Raw genomic sequence first — 24,173 nt, forward strand, 5'->3', positions numbered from 1 at the left:
TTTGTGACACAAAATTAAATTTTGTGTCACAAGTGAGAAAATGTAGTAACATGCTGTTCATCCGACAATCCAACACCTCACACAATTCACATAAACACTGCAACCTTAAAAAAAAAAAAAAAACCATATGATTTGATGCACCTGTATAAGTATCCCATTCGTTATTTTTGTGCTAACCAATCTTTTTCTCACTTGTACATTGTGGGTACTCCATTTAGCAACTCATGTAAGTCTTCCACTACCCATTATTCTCAAACATGGTAAGTCCAATTTTTTTCTACATCTACAAATAATTATCTTTTAAAAATTATTAAAAAACAAAAGCAAATATATATTTTAAGATAAACAGAACTAAATATATATAAATATGATATATATAGAGAGATTAAGTAAAAAATAATTTAGAAATTTAGAAATAAAAATAAAGAATATAAGATCATAAGGATAAAATTGTTATTTTAGTCAAACTTTAAAATGTCCGTCGTTCCCGTGGACTGATTGACTGAATGACCATTTGGAACAAAGGTAAATGCTGAAGCAAGTCATTGATTTTAGATTCTTATACTCTAACATTTATGATTTTCAAACATAATAACGGTGTCTCTTTCTATTTGACACCCTTCATTTATTTATAATTTTAGTAATACTATTTTTTTATTTTTATTTTATTTTTTTTATCAATTACTCCTACATTGATTCATTATTAACCATGGAGCAGGGATTGAGATTCCATGTGCTTCACAGCATTAGAATTTAGAAGACATAAAGAAAGAAAAAAGAAAAAAGAAAAAAGAAAAAATAGTAAAAAAAAGGTGGAGGTTGGTCGAAGGCAGAAACTTGATGAGTCGACACATTGTCTGTGTGGAATGAGTGAGAGAGAATGAAGAAAGCCTTAGCCTCACTCATCTTCCTTGTGACTTCCTTCGGATCCAAGTGACTCCATGAGAAGAAGATCCCACACGCCACGCAATGCAAGACTCCGATCAGCGCCACCACCACACCGAAACGACGCCGTCGCCTAAGCGAAACGCGCGACCCAAGCGCCCCGTCTTCAAGGTCCTCCCGGGGCAGATCGCCTTCCGCCTCGTCTGCCACGCCTCCATCGTCGGCGGCCTCATCGGGAGCTCCGGCTCCATCGTCTCGCAGCTCCGCCGAGAGACCGGCTGCAAAATCCACTGCGAGGACTCCGTCGCCGCCACCGAGGACCGCGTCATCCTCGTCATCGGATCGCTCTCGCCGCGCAAGGGCCTCCAACTCGGCGACGGCGAAGTTGACGTCTCCAACGCGCAGGAAGCCGTCGTTAGGGTTTTCGAGAGGGTTTGGGAGCTCGAGGCCGAGAAAGGCGTTAACTCTAACAGACCCGTTAACGGCGAGGTTTTTTCCAAGTTGCTCGCGCACACTTCGCAGATTGGCGCTGTTGTTGGCAAAGGAGGGAAGAACATAACCGCTATTAGGAACAGCAGCGGTGCCAAAATTAGGGTTTGCCCTCCTCCGCATTGCGCTACTAAAGACGAGGAGTTAGTTCAAGTAAGTTTTGTTTTATTAGAAATTACAATGAAAGCGTGTTTTTATCGGTCAACGCCTTCTTTTTCATGATTTTGTAATGAAAATCATGTTACAATGCGTGTGTGTGAATGAATTGGGATTTCTATTTCTATTTGAGGTTTTAGGGAAGTGACGCCTTGTGCAAAATTGAGTAGATTTAATCTGATCCGTCACTATGTCCAATGTCAATACTGAATACACTTTCCTAGTAGTGCAAATTGTGATCATTTCATTTTTCCTTTAATTGGGAAAGCTTCTTTGTTTTGTTTCTCAATCCGAAATTGTGAGGGAACACGTCTTTTCTGTATACACGATTAAGGTATGTCTCTAATTTGTGCATATAATGTTGGGTCCTACAGCCTATTGAATGCTTTTAATTACTTAAAAAAAAGTATAAGATGATATTTATTATATTTCTGATGTAATAAATATCTTCCATTAATACTTTCTACTTTTTTTTTATTTATTTATTCGGTGTTAGCATTTGACTATATTTGTACCGGGAAATCAAATTGCCGACAAAGGAATATAGCTATAATAGATCCTAGTTTCATGTTTGGAGATTTCTTTTCACGAACTTTCAAAATGACACATTCACTTGCCACTGAGAAATGGTTATTTGAAATTATTTTTCTTTATCTGGGAACTTGTTTGATTGACAGATAACTGGTGAAGTTTTGGCTGTGAAGAAAGCGCTGATTGCTGTATCTCATTGTCTTCAAGATTGTCCGCCATTATGCAAAGTTCCAGTTTCTTCTAGTACACCAACTGTTAGTTCTTCTGATTGGTCGTCCTCTGATCCCAATGCTGAACTTTTTCCTCACCTTAACTCATTGTTAACCTCCATGGAAGGTTTATCTATGTATGAACGGACCACAAACTCTAATGAAACCTCTGCCCATGACTCCAAAGGTGCAGAACATGAAGTTGTGTTCAGACTCCTTTGCTCCAATAATGTAGCTGGGAGCGTGATTGGCAAAAGAGGGGCTATAGTCAGAGCTCTGGAAAGCAAAACAGGTGCTTCTATTATCTTTGCAGCTCCTTTAAGCGAGTTTGCTGAGCGCATTGTCACCATTTCTGCTGTAGAGGTCAGTCATATGAGAATGTTGCACTATGTCATGACCGACTCGTGCTTATAGTATTTTCAGCTTTTTTTTGTTCCCTTTTTCATGTGCATATGTTCATGCAACGACATATAATCATGCATTTAATAGATCTGCTTGAAAACACATTTTGGATTGTTATGATTTTTATTGTTGATTTAGCACCGGCTTTTGTTCATCCAGAACCTTGAATCTTGTTATTCTCCTGCACAAGATGCTGTTATTCATGTCTTTGCTAGAATTATTGAAGATCACATAGGAAAGGGTTTTCTCCCAGTCTCTAGTATGGAATCACCTGTAACTGCAAGACTTTTAGTTGCAACAAGCACAGTAAATTGCTTGAGTGGCAATGAAGGTCAGGGGATTTCAGAATTGAGGGAAGTAACAGGAGCTGATATACAAATTTTGCATGGAGAGCCCGTTCCTAATGGTGCCTCAGATGATGATGTGGTGGTGCAGGTACACTTGTTAATTTTATATAATTCAAGTTAACTTTTTTAAAGGATCTTGAGGATTTTAAATTTATTTGATGCCACAAGCTTCTGTAACTTTTTAGACCCTGATTTTATTGCCATATGTTGATGTCTTTTCATTTAAAAATAAAAATGAAAACTTTAATCTGTAGCAAAATTTTCAATTTAAAATTCTCTAATATCAAAGACAGAGCAAATATACTTGGCTAGTAGCTCTGCTTGACTTATGCAAAGGTATTTCAATAAAATATGTGGAAAATATCTACTACTTTCAACAAAAACAGTACTCCTGTGTATCACTGTATTGTGTTTATACTTAATTGCAGTATCTTTCTAATCCTTGTTCTATCTGCTTAGTGATTGCCTGATTGGTGTAGTTTGATGCTTTTGTGTACTGACATAAGTTAACTGATAACAATTATGTTTTTTTTGTTGCACTGGGTTGAGGCATTTGAGCACTTATAATAGACTGAGTTTCTTGTTGTTGCTCCAACAATCTATTGTTACTGTCTCCTAGCCAAGTTGATACTTGAGAGATTTCATGCAGATCACTGGAGGGTACAGATGTGTACAGAATGCCCTATATAAAGTTACTTGTAGAATCAGGGATAATCATTTGCCCAATGAAGCGGTTGCTGAAGCAAGACCGAAATCCAATTGGAAAGTGAATAAGGATCCTGTAAAGGGTAAACCTTTTGCCCGTGGAAAATCTGCTTTTCCTTCTGGGAGGTTTTTGCCACGGGTATTTTTCACCTCCTTTGTGTTTATTTCCTTCCAATTTTTATTATCACTCTTCTAATTCTTCCAAAGTTCACAGGGATGAGATTGAGTAAGAGTTTGTATATTTGCAGAATGCAGGGGTGAATGCTGAAACAATATCACAAAATGGAGAATTACATACGGATTTAAGTGAGAATTTGGAACGTGGGAGGTTAGTATAATGCCGCATGGACTACAAGTGTCTTTGGTGTCATTCTTCACCTTTTCCTTTTTCTTGTTTCTGTCTTGGGTAAAGTTAGGCTTTTGATATACAGTAGAAGTTTGTTTCTTGTCCTAAAAATTCTCTTTAGAGAGCTGTTGTGTTATTTGTGATAGTGATCTTGGTGTTTAGATTTTAATCTTATATGGGACTGGGGACAGAAATGAAGCCGATGAATGTATCAACAATAAGTCTTGAAGTAGAGTAAGGGGGTCGTATGATTAATGATTTTGTTTTCCAATTTTCATTGAATTAAAAAAGATTTAAATAGATTGCATTATCATATGAATATTCAATTAGTAAAATCTTTGATTCCTAATTGTTTGATGTTATATTAACAAGTCAGTAAAATGAGTAACATAGTGCTTGATAGACAAAATATTTCATTTTGTTAAGATATCTTCTGGCTTCTGATCTTTCTCTCAATCTTTTTCCTTAATAAAATCCTTTGGCAGGGGAAACATGTTTGCTACAGTTACAAATACTACTGTGGAGATTGTAGTTTCTGAACATGTCTTTGGTTCTGTTTATGGTGAAGACGGTGGCAATTTGGATCGAATCAGACAGGTGCTTAGTCTTGTCTGTTATTATACTAGTATCACTCTTCTATTTAGCCTGTTTCTCAATGTTTCTAGATTGCTGAAATGTTTTTACAATGATGTTGGTATTTATGAATATGGTGTTGTGGAAACAGATTTCAGGTGCAAGTGTTACGGTTTATGATCCCTCCGCTGGTTCAAGTGGAGGAAAAGTTGTCATATCTGGGACACCTGATCAAACCTTTGCAGCACAGAGCTTGCTACAAGCCTTTATTCAAACTGGACACGTAAGCTGACAGAAAGCTGCATTTCATCATCAGTTGGTGCCATGAATGGTGTACATAGATATGTCACACGACAACCCTCACCTTGTGAATATGGATTCACTATTTTCCTTTATGATGCTTACCACTTAATCTTATAGACTATAAAGATTTTGTTCTCTTTCCCTCCCTCTCCCGTATTCGGTCTCTTTTTTTAATGTTAATTATAGTACCATTTTGATCCATGACCCATATAATATTCATCCTTATCCGTTTTTTTGGGTACATTTTTGTTATATTCACCTGTCCATTGTTAATATAGTTTGCAGAAAAATAAAATAAAAAGACAAGGATGATATCTATTTGTTTGGAAAATTAAAAATAAAATAAAATAAATGAATAGGTAAAAATATTCTGAAAAACAACGAGTATCAAGTCTAAAATAGTATTGATCAATTCTCCATTGCATTCCTTAATCCTATGCAATAATGTAGCGGGAGAATAGTAACTTGTGTATGGTGATTTTTATTATTGTCAGGGTGGTCCTCTGTTTGTAACATCTTTGTATAAACACTGTTTCAACACAGATTTGTATTAAAAAAAAAAAATACAAGACATAGGACCATACTAATTCAAAGAATACTTTATATAAACACTATTTACGGTCTCTCTATTTTATATAGTTTACCAAACTTAGGGAACAATGCTGTTTATCAATTAACTTATTAGTTAATTTTATCAACCGCCTTCAATTTAATTAGCTTTTTGCATTTAACTTAGTTTATAGCTTATAAACTTCGGCCAATTTATAAAAGTTTAATTAATTTATGTTAATTTTACCAAATATGTCCTTAATATGTATCAACTTTTACAAAAATTTTCATTCTAATTGATAATTTTAAATTTAGGCCCTTAATATTGTATCAACTGATACAAAATTTTTCAATCTAATTAATAATTTTAAATTTACACCCTTAATATACAGTTATGCTAAATATTTGGATGAAGTTGTTCATAATAATCATATTATCTTCTATAAATAAATTTGATTCTTCGTCTAACAAGAAGAGTTTATCCGCTTAAACAATTCCATCAACTTAATTTGTATTAATCAAGATTTATACACTTGTATCATATTGTATTTTCCTTATGTATAAATATATATATATATATATATATATATATATATATATATATATATAAAAGGAACATATCAAGTGAGAGAAAATTTATTATGAGAGATGAGAAGGTTAAAATATAACCCTTAGATTAATCAAGTGAGAGAAAATTTGGGGTTTAATCAAGTGAGAAGAAATTAATTTAAGAGTTATATTTTAACCCTCTTACCCTCTCATAATAAATTCCCTCTCACTTGATATGCTCCCTATATATATCAACTTTTAAATATTTCACTTATTATTTAATGTTACTTTTGTTGAAAATCTATAGATTCTTATATTACTCTTATATTACATGTCAAATGATAATTGGATCTTATACTTTTTTTTATTAATTCTTCTTACATATTAAATATGAAAAGAATTAAATACATTTTATGTTTTGAAGATATAGAAGCAAGATGATACATCGTCATTATTCGGGCTAGTGAAATAGTTTAATGATTAATTAAGAGGGTAAAAAAACTGCTAATTGACTTTAAAAGAGTTAGACAGCATAGAAATTTAATTAAGAGGATAAAAAAGCTCAAAATAATAAATGTTATAAAATTGATTGCACTGAAATGCAAATTACGGGAAATTAGGGGTAGTTTTGTGAAAGAAAAGAAAAGGAAAAAAAAAAAAAAAGAGATGGTCACGGTCAACAACTTCCCATGAACGGTAAACCAAACCTCGAGCTCACTGTTTCAACATGTTACGACACGTTTCAACACACTATCTCTGTAACATGTTACGACACGTGACTTCATGCACACTGTTTCAACACCAGGAGGAACTATGAAAATATGAATTTCTATTCTTCTCTGATTTCCCAATGCGCACAAACAAAATCGTTAAATGCCCTCAGAGCACTTCACACCATCGTCATCAAATCCGGTTTGTCATACTTGTTCTTCGGTCACAAGCTCATTGATGGTTACATCAAGTGCGGCAACCTCACTGAGGCACGCAAGTTGTTCGACGAATTGCCCAGCAGACACATAGTTACTTGGAATTCGATGATCTCTTCTCATATCAACCATGGGAAGAGCAAAGAAGCCGTTGAATTCTATGACAACATGCTTGTGGAGGGTGTTATACCTGATGCTTACACCTTCTCTGCCATCTCTAAGGCTTTTTCAGAGCTGGGTCTGCTACGCCATGGCAAGAGGGCTCATGCCTTGACTGTGGTTTTGGGGTTGGAGATCCTGGATGGGTTTGTTGCCAGTGCCCTTGTTGATATGTATGCAAAGTTTGATAAAATGAGGGATGCCCATTTGGTGTTTGACCGTGTTTTGGAGAAAGATGTTGTCTTGTTCACTGCATTGATTGTGGGTTATGCTCAGCATGGTCTTGATGGGGAAGCTTTAGAGGTTTTTGAGGACATGGTCAATAGGGGAGTCAAGCCTAATGAGTATACTCTTGCTTGTGTACTGATTAGTTGCGGTAATTTTGGGGATTTAGTTAATGGTCAGTTGATTCATGGTCTTGTAGTTAAGTCTGGTCTGGAATCTGTTGTTGCTTCACAGACTTCGCTCCTTACCATGTATTCAAGATGCAACATGGTTGAGGATTCTTTTAAGGTGTTTAATCAGCTTGATTATGCAAGCCATGTGACTTGGACATCTTTTGTAGTGGGGCTTGTGCAAAATGGGAGAGAGGAGGTTGCTGTGTCAATATTCAGGGAAATGATTCGTTGTTCAATAAGTCCAAATCCTTTCACATTGTCCAGTATTCTTCAGGCATGTTCGAGCCTTGCAATGCTTGAAGTAGGAGAACAGATCCATGGCATAATTATGAAACAAGGATTAGATGGAAATAAGTATGCTGGTGCAGCACTGATTAATTTGTATGGAAAATGTGGAAATGTAGACAAGGCGAGGTCAGTTTTTGATGTGTTGACTGAGTTAGACGTAGTAGCCATCAATTCAATGATCTATGCTTATGCCCAAAACAGTTTTGGGCATGAGGCACTTAAGCTGTTCGAAAGAATGGAAAAATTAGGACTTGTGCCAAATGGTGTGACATTTATCAGCATTCTCTTGGCGTGCAACAATGCAGGATTAGTTGAAGAAGGATGTCAAATATTTGCCTCAATTAGAAATAATCACAATATTGAATTGACAAGAGATCATTTTGCCTGCATGATTGATTTGCTAGGACGATCAAAGAGATTTGAAGAGGCTGCAATGTTGATAGAGGAAGTGAGAAATCCGGACGTGGTACTATGGAGGACACTGCTGAACGCATGTAAGATACATGGAGAGGTAGAAATGGCAGAAAAAGTTATGAAAAAAATCCTTGAGCTTGCTCCTGGGGATGGGGGAACACATATCCTCTTGACAAATCTTTATGCTTCAGCTGGGAAATGGAACCAGGTCATTGAGATGAAAAGCACAATAAGAGATCTTAAATTGAAGAAAAGTCCTGCAATGACCTGGGTTGATGTTGATAGAGAGGTGCATACTTTTATGGCAGGAGATTTGTCTCATCCAAGAGCTCATGAGATTTTTGAAATGTTGCATGGATTAATAGAGAAGGTTAAAACTCTGGGTTATGATCCTGATACCAGATTTGTATTGCAGGATTTGGATGAAGAGAAGAAAATCAGTTCTTTATATTATCACAGTGAAAAATTAGCTATAGCTTTTGCTTTATGGAAGACTATTGGTAGGACTACTACTATCAGGATTTTTAAGAATCTTAGAGTTTGTGGTGACTGCCACAGTTGGATAAAATTTGTTTCCTTACTTACTGGGAGAGATATTATTGCTAGAGATACAAAGAGATTCCATCATTTCCAAGGAGGGATATGTTCCTGTAAAGATTACTGGTGAATCACATTCGTTATATATCCTATCCCTAGCCTAGCCAGTGTCAGTGAAGGTAAGGTAACCATGCATGATTATTCATCTGGTCCATCGTCTTGTCATAACTCTAATTGTTTATAGGGTAAAATATGGTATTGCTCCCTGTAAAAGTTTTTATTTTTTGAAAAAAATTGTCTTAGTGGCAGTTTATAACTGCTTTTTGTGGAGGTTTATAACTGTCATTAAATGTTAATTTAACACTTTAAGGATCAAAAGTTGAGTGTTTTCAAATAAGAGATGAAAATAAGAAAAGAAAACTTTTTTAGAACTAAAAATGAATTTAAAATATTTTAGAAGGACCAAAATATATTTTATCCTTATTTATGCTGCATCTCGTAACTCGTTGGACAAAATTACAAAATTAGATGGCCTAGCAGAAAATGATGAAATAGATATCTTATCTTTAGTAAAGTAAATGAAATAAAAAAAATATTTAATAAAAGCTAATTACTAATAAATAAAATCGATTTAATATTTTTATATAAGTATTGAAAAATTGTTAGAAAAATATATTGTATACACAGATGGCTTGTCTCATTACCCAACTAGCCAATTACACAATGCATACTTCCAGCATGCAAGAGCTAGACTAGACTAACGATGATTATAAAACAAAGGTTATTTCATATAAACTTCTCGATAAATACTTATTAAAAATAGAAATAAAATAAATTAAATATCTCTCATGAGTTAAAATCTAATTTATGTACTTTAATTTTTATAAAAATTATCTTATTTAATTCTTCATAGTGTCAGTTTTATTTTATTCATAAGTTATTATTTTGTCATAAAAGTTTAATTTATTTTTTATTTATTTATTTTTCTCATAAGTGTTCTTAAAATATTTATTGAAAAAAAACCGTAATCAAATGAAAAATTAGATCAAACTATTTTCATAAAATATAACAAAAAAAAACTTATTAAAATAATTTAAAATTATGAATATATTATAAATAATTTTCATAAGTTTTCTCTATCATTTAAGATATGTTTGATTTGTTAAAATTTGTAGTACTAAACAAAATAAATATATTTATCTTATGTTTGATTTACAAAAAGTCATGAGACAAAATAGAAAATATAAATGATGAGATAAAAATCTAACTTTTTGTTACTCAATAAATCACGAACAATTTTTTTTCCGTAAGTATAAAATCATTCACTACCATTACTTGTATTAACATCATCCCAATCATTAGTTCTTATCATCACAATCCAACACCGTCATTGCCTAATATCACTATCACCAACCACCACTGTTATTACAATCCATCACCATTCTATCACTATCATTATCGTTATGATTGTTATCATTATTATCATTATTATTATTGTTTCCATTAAGATAATAATAATTATAATTAAATTTTTTTTAAAAATATTGTAATGAATATAACATCATTTTCACGTAATCCAATTCACCTAATTTATTTTTTTTCAAAAAAATATATCATTTTATTTGTTTTGTCTGTTACCCACCAAACAATACAAAAAACTAAAAATTGTCTAATAACTTGAACATTTATCTTGTACTATTCTCTTTATCTTTATATCTTAATGTATATCAAACACATTCTTAAATATGTATTAATGTCATAAGATAAATCTAAACAAGTTGTAAATAAATTCAACCAAACAAAGCCTTGATGCTTATTCTACATACATTTATTACAAGAGAATGTATTAAGCACTTAAATTCATTAAGTTATTTATTTATTTTATCCATCAGGATTATAATGTCTGTATCAAGATTCAAATTTCCGACTCTATATTATCCAACCCCCACCACTAGTCAACCCTGATGTTTCAGCTATTTGTGTTTGAACATGTACCTCAAAAACGCTTATACAAAATTGTTACAAACTTCAAGATTCCTATCTTCATCGGTTAAAATTAAGAGAGGTAATACATTGCTCGTTAAAATCATTTGAATGAATACAATATATCAAGTATTAACTCGTGAGATGTGAGTTCTTTTGCATAGTGCAACATAAATTTGGAGAGTGACGTAGTAGGTTAGGATATTTATTTTTAATCTATGAATTGAATAATTATGTTGCTCAAGATATTCATATTTTCCTCATTTTAGAAATTATTTAAGATTTTTATTATCTTTTGAGTTATAAATACTATTTAGATATCTAATACAATTTAATTTTTTGCATAATTAATATTTCCTTTATTTATAAAATATACAAAAAAATGAATTTAAGAAGCACCTTTAAACTTAGCAAAAGAGCATTCTTGTAAAAAAAAAATATATTACTTTTGTCCCTAATTATAAAACAATTTAAACTAAATTACATCTCTTAAAAAATAACTAATTTAGTTTAAAATATTAAACTTGGCAATATTTTAAATTACTTTATCAAAATTATCATTAACATCTCTTCCTCGTAATCATTTCTCATCAAATTAATTAATATTTATAAGAGATATCTAAATATCTAAAAGAATTGTTAATTAAATAAATATATTTTAGAGAATATATAATTAATGCAACTGATAATTTAAAATGTCCTATAAAAAAGAACAAACAAAAAAGTAAAGAGTCTTGTATATAAGTTCGAAGGTAGTACCCTTAATTGGTTAATCAGGAAATTACTTTATCAAGTAAAAGTCTTGCATCACTACAATTCTCACAAACTCTCACAAGTTTAGCTAGTAATGAAACTTACATATAGATGACAAAACAGATAATGCATGACTAGTAAGAGTGCAAGACATACATGAGGGCCATTAATCCAGGTTAATATTATGGCTAATTATTACATTATAGATCAATGTACATATTGGATTGGATAACGTCAGACTCAATTTTCAAAATAAATGAATTCATTTCTTTTCTAAAAAAATTCAACCAATCTAGCTCAGTTAAATATCATGGGTCAGTTGTTATAATTGAAAGCCAAACCAACTTACTAACCCATGTTCTAGTTCGGATTTTGAGCAACTATTACAAAGAGCCTTACCGCAAACAAATAACAAATTAACTGAAATGTTATGGGTGCAAGAATATAGAAAAACCAGCTGCTGTATATTACAACTGTAATCGGCTATTTACAGTGCTCTGGGTTGCTAAAACTGTCAATTGTATACAAAACAAGAGTGTCATGAGAGTGAGTCTAAATATCAGTACTTGATCGTGTGGTGGCGTAACCAGAGGTCATACATAACCATATGGAAAGCATCAAATCTGATCGGGGGTGAATTCCATTGGAAGTGTTTCTGAACCTGATAGAACATGAAACAGCTTTATGAGCTCCAGCACATCAACGAATCAACAAACAAATCAATTTGCAATGAAAAATTCTACCGACCAGACAATCACTGGTGATAAAATATTTGGACTCCATTTTCTCAGGGCGTTTTAAGTTAACGAAAATTTTTTATTTTTACTTTCTATTTTTACTATAATTAAAAAAATACTACCATTTCTAGTCTTTGTTTCTTGATTTTAAAGACTTGCGTATCAAGTGATAATAACAACATAATTTTATTTTCATTATTTCTAATAAAAATCAAGAAATAATGTACAAACAAAGAGATAGTTTTATAATTCGTAGTGAAAATAAGAAATAAAAAACAGAAAACATTTCCTTTAACCAAACAGGCTATTAATTTCTTTCTTTTCTTTGGCACATTCTAAATTTCTTTTCTAACCAATGGCTTTTCAAACAACATAAATAATAACCTCTATAAAGAAAAATAAAATAAAATTTGTAGCATTCAAAGGTCTTTCTGAACTAAAAGCAAAGGGTGCAACACACATGTTGGAATGCCACACAACATAAAAGCAAAAAAAATATAAGATGTAATAAGAGGATTCATACCTTTACTAAATTATTATGAAGTGCCACAAACTCTTCATACGATATATTTTTGAGGATTTGTTTAAGCTGGTATACATCTTTCTCCTTGAGTACAACAGCAAATTTATTCCAGTCAAGAATATCATTAAAAGGAAGGTCATAGTAATTTGACAATATCACTGCAAAACAACATTAAAACTTCAGGTCAGTTACAAGGTCGTCTACATGCATCCTGTCCCAAAGGCAAGAAAAAGCCAGAACATAAATTTATTCAAACCAAGTTACAGTTCAAATGTCATTCACAACTTCCTACATGTACTTCTTTTGAGATCCAAAGTAAACATAACACGCTAAGGGGATTCTACTGAATTTGACATTTATTACGCTAAAGAGGGTTTATGTGCACAATCCTTTTTTACAAAAGAATTCTACTGAATTTGACATTTATTATCACCCTCCAATAAAGTACTTCAACATTGACTAAGGTGATTGGACGGGTAGAGCTTGGGTGGATAGTCCTAAATTTGATCCCTAGGCACTCTCTTGTATTCCAAAATACAACCTCCACTCCCTCCAACAGTCCAACAATAAAATAGTTGCAATTAACAAATCTGCCTTTTCAAATTGAAACAACAAACATATATATTTAAAGCTAATTAATTAATTGATTATTAAACCACCATATTTCAGACACTCAATTATCATCCCACAATAAAGTTGCAATTCCAGTAGCAACCAAAGGATAATCGGTCTACACAAGGATAGGATACGCAAATGTTTCTTAATAAACACAAGTTAATTCAGATTTTAACACAAGCACAATGGAACCTGGGCATTTAGTGCCAATACAAGAAATATGCAAGGCAAATATACCAATCTCATACCATACATGAAACATGACAAAAATCATCAGACAATAAGTATTCAGTTTATATATACATGTACTGTCATATAGATATGCAATTTAAGAAGCTTAATATGCAACTATACAATCAGAGGGGAAATTAATCATTAGAAAGGATGATCTTACCAGGGATGCACCCATAATGGATAGAGTCTGCTATTCGAGCACTATTAACCTGTGATCCACCAGGACATATACAAAACTTACTCCTGTAAAATCTCTTCTGGTACACTAGATGCCCAGTAGCCCTACTAATTCTGTTGTTAGAAATATCAAGTTCTGTGTCATTTTCCCACACACGTGCAAGTATAACTCTAATTTTAGAGTTACGATGACCAGCCCAGAATCCAAGAGTAGTCCTGCAAAGCACAAATTTATCAATTTTCAGAATTAATAAATATGCATGTAGAACCATTGTCTATTGATCATACAGGACAAACTATGATTAAAAATTATCAATGCATCAGCAATACTAATTAATCTTCTGAAATAAATCATCTAAGTATCCCTACTAATTTTGTTGCTTGAAATACTGATTTTACATTACATTTTCATACTACTTTACATTGAAACCCAGAAAAGCATTTCGTTGACATATGCAGATTAAGTCACAAAAGTCACTAACTTTTTTTTAACGTATTTGGCTCTTTTTAAGCAGTGTGTGCTCCATGGAAGATATTAAGATCCACAACATAAATAATGTTAAATCAGGTTACCAAAAATTGAAGAGCAGCTATAGAATACTACAAAAACTAAAGACTTGTGTGTCATGAGCAAATTTGTGATAAAAGTGTTTATACACTCTGAGAAATATGAAGTAATTTCCATCATTATCAATCTATCATCAAGTGACCATAAAAGGATTAAAAAAACGCTTCAAAAGCAGGATGGTAAGTCATCTAAATAGAAAAATCTAATCTCCAAAACATAACCTGCACCAATTTGGGAGAAGAATCTAACAAAAAATTTCACCTGTTTTCTATGTCATTCCCTCCAGCTGGAAGAGCAAATGGCTGTAGCACTTGAGGGAGAGCGACATCCTTGTGTGGAATGAATCCAACATCATAGCTGGGGGAGCACACTGCTCGAATGGAATTCTTTACAAGAAATTCAAGTCCTTCCGTAGCCCTCACACCAACATCATGACAAGTGACAAAAAAGTGATCAGCACCCAAGGTTCTGTTCCAATAAGGATATTTGGATATCAAGCCCTCCACATAATTTTGTACAATTATCGTCATATTCTCATACGATGTGCCCTGCATAACACACAAGCATGAGACCAAATTCCACCCAGAAGCGAACACTTAATCATCCAAATCCAATCCAAGCTAAGCATTGTCAATCTTCCCTTTCTACTCATCATTTCTCTTATTATTTTTGATTTGGACTTAACTCAATCCCAAAAGCTAGTTTAGGAGACAAGAATTGCAATCCACTTATATACATAATTTTAGCTATATATAATTTTTTTATGTTTTATATGTGGGATCTCTAACACATATCCCTCACAGATGTCTCGATTATATACACTATTTCAGTTATCTCACTAGTCTTATGCAAGATCTCCAACATATACCCTTCAGAGTTGCCTCCCACTTATATGCACTACTTTGGCCATATCACTAGTCAAATGTGAAATCTCCAACCCAAGACATCTAGTCATATATCCCTTCTATGCAAAACCAGACATCTACCTGTGATACGTGTGATCTGATAAGACAGACCCAACAACAACTACTAGTTTAGAATTTAAAATTTGGGCTTAAACCAATCCCAAAAGCAAGTTGCCCCCACTTATATATACTATTCTGGTCATATCACTACTCAATGAATGTGAGATCTCGAACAATTTCCTTTTTAAGCAATAATCCATAGTGAGTACTACTCACTAGCAATGCATGGCTAAAACAAGATTCCACCATAGATCTCAACAGAAAGGGGGGGGGGGGGGGGGGAATAGAAATACCTTGCCACGCATCTTGTGACAGGAGATGGGGATGAAGAAGAGGTGCGCCTGATCGGGGTTCTGCGTGCGGAAGCGACTCTCTCTGATGTTCTGGAAGAAATAGCCCTCACTGGCGTACTTTCCGGTGAGCTTCCGCGGCGTCTGGTAGAAGGTTTTGGGATCCCCATCGGGGTATATATAAACCTTGAAATTCTTCTCCATCTCGTCATAGTTGAGGTTGAAGACGCGCGGAGAGTGGTAGGTGTCGGAAAGGTCTTCCGCCACATGTCCCTCCTCCGGCGCGACGGAGAGGTTGGAAACCTAAAGCAAGAGAAGGAGTGAATTGAATGGGACATAGAGAAATGGGCGGGCGAGCGAGCGTACCTGGGGTGGAGGGGTGGAGTATTTGAGAGAGAGGTAGGTGAAGGAGAGAAGAGTGAGGATTGCGAGCAAGAGGAGAGAGGCGCGCAGAGAGAAGAAGCAGGATTGTTGTTGCCCTTGCTTCGAGGACGTCATCACCCTTGATTTTGATCTTTGATCTTTGATCTTTGATCAGAGAAGAAGAAGAAGAAGATGATGATGAAGATGGTGATGCGTTGGTTCCTTGTGAAATCTGTGATGTGAGGCTTGCATTGCGCTGCCTCTGCTTGCTTTCATTTTCTGTTTTTAGAGGTTACATTACATTACACTGTTTATGTTAATTCACTAACACTGCCTTATTCTACTTTATGTACTAAGCAACTACACCACTTATTAACTCATTACAATTTTTCAAATACCAACTATTGTTAATATTAATTATAAATTATATTTAAGATATTTTTAAATTAATTTTATAAACAGATAATTGAATTAATAAGGAGTTATTATCACTTAATCCATAATTTTAAACTTTAAATTTTGAATATGCTATTCTCTCAAATATTTAAAGGAAAGGTTTTGAATTATGTCTGTTTATATATTCTATTCTTACTTTCATGTCTGTAATTACTTGTTCGAATTTTTTTTCCTGCTTCTAGACATGCCTTTAAACGGGAAAAACTAGTTGGTGTTAATTTTTGTTTGAGAAATATTATCAATAGTAAATTATTAATATACTCTTTTATATATATATACATATATATAACAAACTTGTGAAATTTTAATCTATTTACAAAATTTACATTTAATATAAAATTATTGAACAGTGTAATACTTATTAAAAATTACACTGATATTATTATAACTCTTATCTTATTAAAATTATTAAATTTTATTAGTCTCACTTATAATAAAATTCAATAAATGGAGAGTGACAACAAGATATTTGTTGTTAATTAAAATTTATTAATAATTATAAAATTATAAACAATTTTTTTATTTATTAAAAATAATTACAACACCAAAAAGACTTATGTATGCTACTCCATCTTCTTAACTATTATGCGGATCTTAATGATTATCATAAGCAAGTTTTATTACATAAATGTGAAACATAACATAATTTTTCTTTCAACATAAACAAATTTATTTCATTTCATTCACCATCAAAGTGTAAATAAAAGTAGTGTTATACACAATTGATTAACCATATATATTAAAACATACTATTTTATGGACATTATATCACCTTTTTACTACACGGGTTTTAAATTTTAATGGTTTAATCTATCAAATTCTTTTATTTTAATAAATTCTACTCGATGGTGTAAAATATGTTAAAATATATTAAAAATGTGTTATTAATATTTTTATTTAACTAATTGTATAATGTATATTAAAATAAGAGCATTTAAAAATGTGCCGATAGTACTGCTCCTTTTATTATTTTCCATGGAAAAAGATGTGCTACTTCTATTTTTTCTAGGGAAAAAGGTGTTGTCACATTTGAGATAATTATGAAATTTCAAGTCATTATAATTCAGGTTAAAACAAAATAAAAAGTAAAGTTCCATGCATTAAGTCATTAACTCGAAAGTGTAAAAGGAAAACAAAAAATAACATGTACTGTATATGTTTTAAGCGACCTCAGATAATTTAAAATAGGTTCGAACATTATTTCCTCAGTAGTAAAGTTGATTTTTCGTGACAAACTTACTATCATCAAAGCAAAACAATTATTTCGTATGTCCTTTCATTGATCCTTCAAAGCTTTAGTCTAACTCTCTTGGAAACCACCTCAATCTGGATGGGTGAAAGTAAATATTGATGGTGCTGTGTTGAGAAGAACTTGTTAAACATTCAGTAAATTTTATCTTGCTTTTTAAAGCCAAAAATCGAGAGTATTTTCCATGGTCTTAACCGCTATAAAGCTTGGGTTTACACTTTACACATATATATACAATTAACTTTATTTCTAGAGATACCATGATATAAGTTTTGGTTTCCATTATATTAACAGAATCTGTCATCTTGTACCGAATGATGGGCCATTAGTGGAATGAATGCAGGCTCTCATGGATGTCAACCGAGCAACTGATCATCGGGGCCGGTTTGTGATGACAAATATACCCGTACCCGTAGGGTAATACTTGAACCCGTCTTGATTTTGATGGAGAATACCTGGTTTAACCGGGTACAGTACGAGTAAAATCCGATATATTAAATCGGGTACGGGTACGGGTATGTACTTACCCGCCCCGTACCCGTACCCGTACCCGTATCCGTCTCCGTTTTCATTTTTAATTTAATACTCACTTTTAGTTTAATTATATTAAAAAATAATAATATTTTTTATGTGTGATTATTTATTATAATATGAGATAGAAAAATAATTTAATTATAATTATAATATAATAAAAAAAATAATTTAAAAATATCATTTTTTTTTCAAAAAATAAAAAATAAAAAAATTGACAGGTACGGGTACAAGTACGGGTATACTCAATACCCGGCGAGAACGAGAATGAGGATGAAAATCACATACCCGATGGGTACGTGGACGGGAACGGGAATGAGTTTGACTCGCGGGGACGGGGATGTGTATCATGAAACCCGTACCCGACCCGCCCTGTTACCATCACTAGTTCAGAGGTGTAATCATCTTGGGTTCATGGCCAAGACAAACTTCATTTTTTTTTAAAATTAAAATATACTTATAATCTTTTCTTATTTTAAAAAAATTAATTTAGTCTTTTATATTTAAAAAAATGGCTTCATTTCTATTTAATCATTAATGGTCAATGTTAAAAAATTTGAGTCAACCATATGTTACCATAATTTCTGATATAACAAAAGATCAAATTGAATTTTATTGAAAATATAATAGATTATATAATAAAGAATCAAATTGAATCTTATTGAAAACATAATAGATCATACTAAACCTACTTAAATACATAAAGGATTCAATTGAACATAAACAGAAATAATTATATCAATCCAAATTCAATCTTCTACGTCAAGTCTAATACAACCAACTACAATCGATAAAAAGAGTTAAATTAACAAAAAAAGAAGTTTCTAATCTTATTTTTCGAAGACAAATTTTCGTTAGTTATTAGAATGTAAAATATTTGTCTAATTTTTGTGAAGATTGGTTTAAACTACTTGTTAGGATGTGTATTTTTTTTATATTTTTTTTTACTGATTTGAGACCATTTTTTTTTAATAGTTACGTAAACTAAAACAATATATTTATAATGTGGTTGTTGTTACGTAAAACTTTAACTTCATAAAATTATTATATAAATGTACCTATTTTCTTAACTATAATTATTCAAAGTTATTTGGTTATGTTAGAATATATTTCATATTATTTTTAGGTTGCTTCAATTCTAATATCAATTTATTGAATTGTATTAATATATAATTTTATTTTCATCTTTTATCTTTTTAAGTATGTTTGATTTTTTTTCTTTTATGTTTTTAAATAAGTTCAATTTGATCTTTTAGAGTTGTTTTGATTTTAGAAAATGTTCTTTGTTTTTATTCTTTATTTTAATTTTCAAATTTAAAAATTAAGAAAATATGTTTAGTTTAACTATTTTCAATAAAAATTTGTAAAATATTTTTATCATAAAATTTATAAATACAATTATTCTATAAATACACATTAAAATAATTATCCATTTTGTAAATGTTTTGCACTATCCCACATTCATTCTCATTTTAAAATATTTCATTTTAGAAAATAAAGTGTAATAATAATCATCATAATTAAAAAAAATCAATATATATATATATATATAATTTGATTTTATTACGATTCCAATCGTTAATTTTCTAATAAATAATTATGAAGGACTTTATTCTCTAAGCAATGACAAATCTACATATGGCTGAGGGATGCAAATTGGGAGTGCATTTTCACCTCATGACTTTAAAGTTAATATATTAATGTATGTTGACTTATGATTTTTTTTTACCTCCTATAAATTTATAATTTTAACCCACTTTTTCTCAATTTCTCAATTGTTGTTAATTTTTATTTGTAATTGAATAATATTTTTCTCATATTTTGGCCTTTTTTTAAGCTCATTGTTAATTCATAACAAGTGTTTTTCCTTTTTTTACATAATAATTATGTCTTTGTTTATATTTATAATATTAATAATAATAATAATTATTTTATTTTTTAAATATATTGTCCTCACTAACTTAAGTCCTAGGTATGACACTGCTTCAAAGTATATCTTTCACTTTAGAGGAGTTAATCCCATATCATAATAGGAAAACTTTTTTATTGTATCAAATGAATGATTTATTTTCTAGTAAGAAGTAGATCAATATCAAAATAAAATATGTATTTTATCTTTAAAATTCAAATATTATCTTTATGCATGACTTTTATATTTATTTTAATATTTTGTAACTACTTATTTTGTTTATAAGTTATTTTAAATGTCATCTACAACGGTTAATAATATTATGTTAGTGTGTGACACTTTTTAAAAAGTTTATAAGTAATTAAAATGAATTATTTATATACTTTAAAATCATCTTTAGGGACCAAAAATAGTGATTTTAAATTTTAGAGAGATAAAAATTAAAGAAAAAAATTTATAAGATCAAAGTCAACATTTACTCATTTTACAATGACAAAATATATTTTATGAGGACCAAAAATAATATCTATAAATTTTTTAAAAAAAATTACAGAGACCAGAATCAAAACTTATTTATTTTTATAAAAACCAAAAACATATTTATACAAATTATTTATCTTGAAAATTTGTTTACTTTTAATAAATAAGCTCAAATTTGGAAATGAGTTATAACCATATAAACAAAGCTGGAAGGATTGTCCAAACGACGTACATGATAAAAATGGTCAAAATTATTTAAGTTTTTTTTAGTATATATAGTATATTGTATTGTGTATAACATGGGAATAAAATAATTCCATATTATTTAAATATAAATATTATTAATAAAAATTGATATAAAAAGTTATATTCAATGTAAAATTTATAAATTATATAATTGTAACAATAATCTAAATATTAATTCTATAAAAAAAATGCTTCAAATTCTAAAAGTTCCTAAAAATAGACACAGGCTTTATATATATAAATATATATATATATATATATATATATATATATATATATATATATATATATATATAACTACTTGAATTTGAATATTACTGAGAATTTATGTTCTAAAAAAATTGTTAGAACAAATTTTAGATATTATATACTTGAAAATATAATAAAATAAATTCTAAATATTGATTTTACAATGTGACCGGAAGAAAATCGTATGATGTTTGTAACACTCAGGTTCAATAGAGACTCATAAAAGTTATTTTGAGAGTGAGGGTTAGTTTCTTTCTTTGTTCATTTTCTCTTTGACTGAAAATTTTCTTTCCTTTTGTTTTTCTTCTTCCTTTCTTTAGTTGGTGAGACTAGAGGAAAAGTTTGAGTTGTTGTATTGCGATTTGACTTCGGGACTGTATGGAACATGTAGAGCTTATTCTCCTCTTCCTCTCTTGGTAGATTTTTGGTTCTTCAAGGGGGTAAGGAAGCTAAAACTCAAATTGTTGCTACACTTTGAGTTGCATGTGGTTGGACCATCGTTAAAGATGTGATTTGTGGCTGAGTTGGTTGAGTTAAATAGATTGCATGTTCAGTTGGGGTTGTGGATTTTCTCAAATGAGTTGGACAAAAATAAGTGATCTTGATACTTTGATGGTTACATGTGGTATTTTATGAAATTTTTGAGTTGCATGCATAAATCTAGTAATGAAAATGATTCGTAGATGTTGTTTAGGAGGAAAATTTGTGGAGTACAAGTGAGAAACGAAGGGAAAACCATGAATATGCATAAAAACTCTACACTTAACGCTATAGTCATAGTTGAGTGTTGCAGTTATGGTAAAAAATTGGGCTGGTAGAGATCCAACGCTTTAGTCATAGTTGAGCATTGTAGTTATGTGAAAAACTTTGTAGCTATGTGAAAAAATTGGGTTGGCAAAGATTTAGCGATGTTGTCATAGTTGGAAAATTGGGCTGGCAGAAATCTAATGTTGAAGTGCCAAATTGAGTGTTGTAGTAGTAGGGGTAAACGAATGAATTTGATCATAGGGTATTCATAAAAGTTGTAGTCTTAGATGTTAACTTTCCAGTGACTTTGAAATCACCTAAAAAGAAGGTCTAGAACTTCAATTATTATCTTTTTAGTGAGTAAAGGTCAAGCTGTCAACATTGGTAAATTGTGACAATTTTTGTAATTTTCAACATGGTAGATGATGGAATTAAAACCTGAAGTCTCCAAGAGAGTTGTAAATCTTTTTATATTTCATATGAGATAAATATGAGTTTGTTTTGGTTGGTAGAACTCCAGTTATTGTGTTATGCAGAAGTGTTGTTGTATGTTAGTTGGTGATTACATGTTAAAAATGTTATATGTTACTTCTCTTATAACATATGGTTATATATGATGTGTTGAGATAATAAATGTTGAAATATAATGAATTTTTTATATTTAAATGATGTTAAACGATAATAATTGATGATGAATATTGTTGATACTGAGTTGTATATTATTGATTAATTTGACGAAAGTTAAAAGTTATATGTTGTATAAAGTGATAAAGCTGTGAACATGTGGTTGAGATACATGTCTAAGTTGAGATATATAGATGCTAAAGGTAAATTAAGTTATTTTGAAAGTTGCTACCTTCTAGGGTTTGTGGTTCTGATATGGAAGTAGTCGAACCATAGTTTAGTTAAATGACTAACCGAGTAAAGTACGAAGTCGGGGGTTAAAATTCCTAATCTAATTTTGAAGGATTGTGATATTTGGAGGATAGTTGGTGGGTTAATCCCATAGGTGGTTTAGCTAAGCTAACTAATTTCGTGGTAGGCCTATACCCAAACTGTTCTACTTTGATATAGTATCATACTTCATTGTTTAAGTGACAAAGCCTAAGAAATCAAATTAAGTTGTTTATACATGAATTTCTTATGAGGCCTAACACTATCCTATACTTGACCTAACTGAGATAGGTCTAACACTATAATTCGGTAGGGACAAGTCACTTAGATTGCTCATCTTAGTTGTAGCCTGTAGGAGATCTCTTTAGTTGAAATGCGTGATGACACATGTTGTTGTTGTTATGTTGAAAATATTGTGTTACTGTAATGATTAATTTTGTTGAGACTGTTGTGATGCTGAATTGATATTATGTTATTATAAATATATGTTATTTCTTTTACCATAGTTTACCCTTGTATATTTTCATATAATTTGGATTGCAATGATCATATGTTATATGAGAGTGGAACATGAATATGTATGTGATGTTGCTGTTGAGGTGGCCATCAGGAGGATGACAGAGTTGGATATATTTTTGTACTATAGCGGTGTAGTGTTATGAGTAGAAGTTACTTTTTAGGTAGTTGTGGGTGAATATAATTTACTTTGTTGGATCATTGTATTTATATAATATATTTCCATATTGTTATTTCACATGTATGATATATAGTACATGGCCTAATATTAGTAAACTTACACTTCTAAGATTTTTAGTAGATATTCGTTTGAATTATTGTACCATTAGTGTAGGAATCATGGTGGATCATTACATATAGTGTTGAATAGAAGTGTAAATGTTAAAACAAATTTAAATTAGCGTAACAAATTTAAATTAGCATAACAATTGAGTGGATTAGGACGTACCTCTTGAATAGGTTTTCAAACCTTAGAGATAAGTGTAAAAATTACATAGGTCAGATTATGCCTAAACCTTTGAAGAGGCTAGATTAGGAGGTTGAAAAATCTGAGAATTGAGTTGCATGTTGGGGTGGGGATAGAGATTTTGAGATGAGCCACTTACACAATGGTGAGAAGTTTATTGTTGACATAAAAACCAAAATTATTGTAGCTGCAATTTTTGGAATTTGGTAGGTATTCCATGCAGGCATGCAGTGGCTGCGCTGCAGTTCAGAAAGTTGAACTTCATGAATTATGTTGACAGTTGTTATTTGAGGGATACATATATTATGTGTTATGCAAGTAAGATTTCAACCACAAATGGGCAGGATATGTGGCTTGAAAGTCAATTTGATGAGATTCAACCACCTAAAAATAAAATGGGCCCTAGGCGTCCAAAAAAATTGAGAAGAAGAGAACAAGGTGAAATTGACCCAAATC

At 31.3% G+C, this 24,173-nt stretch overlaps 3 protein-coding genes across 3 annotated transcripts; 2 read left to right on the plus strand and 1 right to left on the minus strand.

Annotated features, from left to right (window-relative positions):
• Positions 1-680: 680 nt before the first annotated feature.
• Positions 681-5,147, plus strand: LOC109800803 (RNA-binding KH domain-containing protein). The gene is made up of 7 exons (XM_020361683.3): positions 681-1,527; positions 2,208-2,633; positions 2,832-3,107; positions 3,669-3,863; positions 3,973-4,052; positions 4,556-4,667; positions 4,795-5,147. The coding sequence occupies exons 1-7, from the start codon at positions 970-972 to the stop codon at positions 4,933-4,935; spliced, it is 1,788 nt and encodes a 595-aa protein (XP_020217272.2). The 5' UTR covers positions 681-969; the 3' UTR covers positions 4,936-5,147.
• Positions 5,148-6,202: 1,055 nt separating this feature from the next.
• On the plus strand, positions 6,203-9,129 carry LOC109800802 (Tetratricopeptide repeat (TPR)-like superfamily protein). Its single transcript, XM_020361682.3, has one exon. The coding sequence runs from the start codon at positions 6,866-6,868 to the stop codon at positions 8,894-8,896; it is 2,031 nt and encodes a 676-aa protein (XP_020217271.1). The 5' UTR covers positions 6,203-6,865; the 3' UTR covers positions 8,897-9,129.
• A 2,768-nt stretch (positions 9,130-11,897) lies between these two features.
• LOC109800809 (putative glycosyltransferase At5g03795) lies at positions 11,898-16,288 on the minus strand. The gene is made up of 6 exons (XM_020361687.3): positions 15,978-16,288; positions 15,615-15,914; positions 14,618-14,904; positions 13,772-14,004; positions 12,763-12,920; positions 11,898-12,163 (listed from the first exon to the last, which is right to left on the minus strand). Exons 1-6 carry the CDS (start codon positions 16,107-16,109, stop codon positions 12,062-12,064), a joined length of 1,212 nt encoding a protein of 403 aa, XP_020217276.2. The 5' UTR covers positions 16,110-16,288; the 3' UTR covers positions 11,898-12,061.
• Between the last annotated feature and the right edge of the window lie 7,885 nt (positions 16,289-24,173).

This window comes from Cajanus cajan, chromosome 11, assembly GCF_000230855.2.
Source record: "Cajanus cajan strain Asha chromosome 11, NIPB_CcT2T_4, whole genome shotgun sequence".
NCBI lineage: Eukaryota > Viridiplantae > Streptophyta > Magnoliopsida > Fabales > Fabaceae > Cajanus > Cajanus cajan.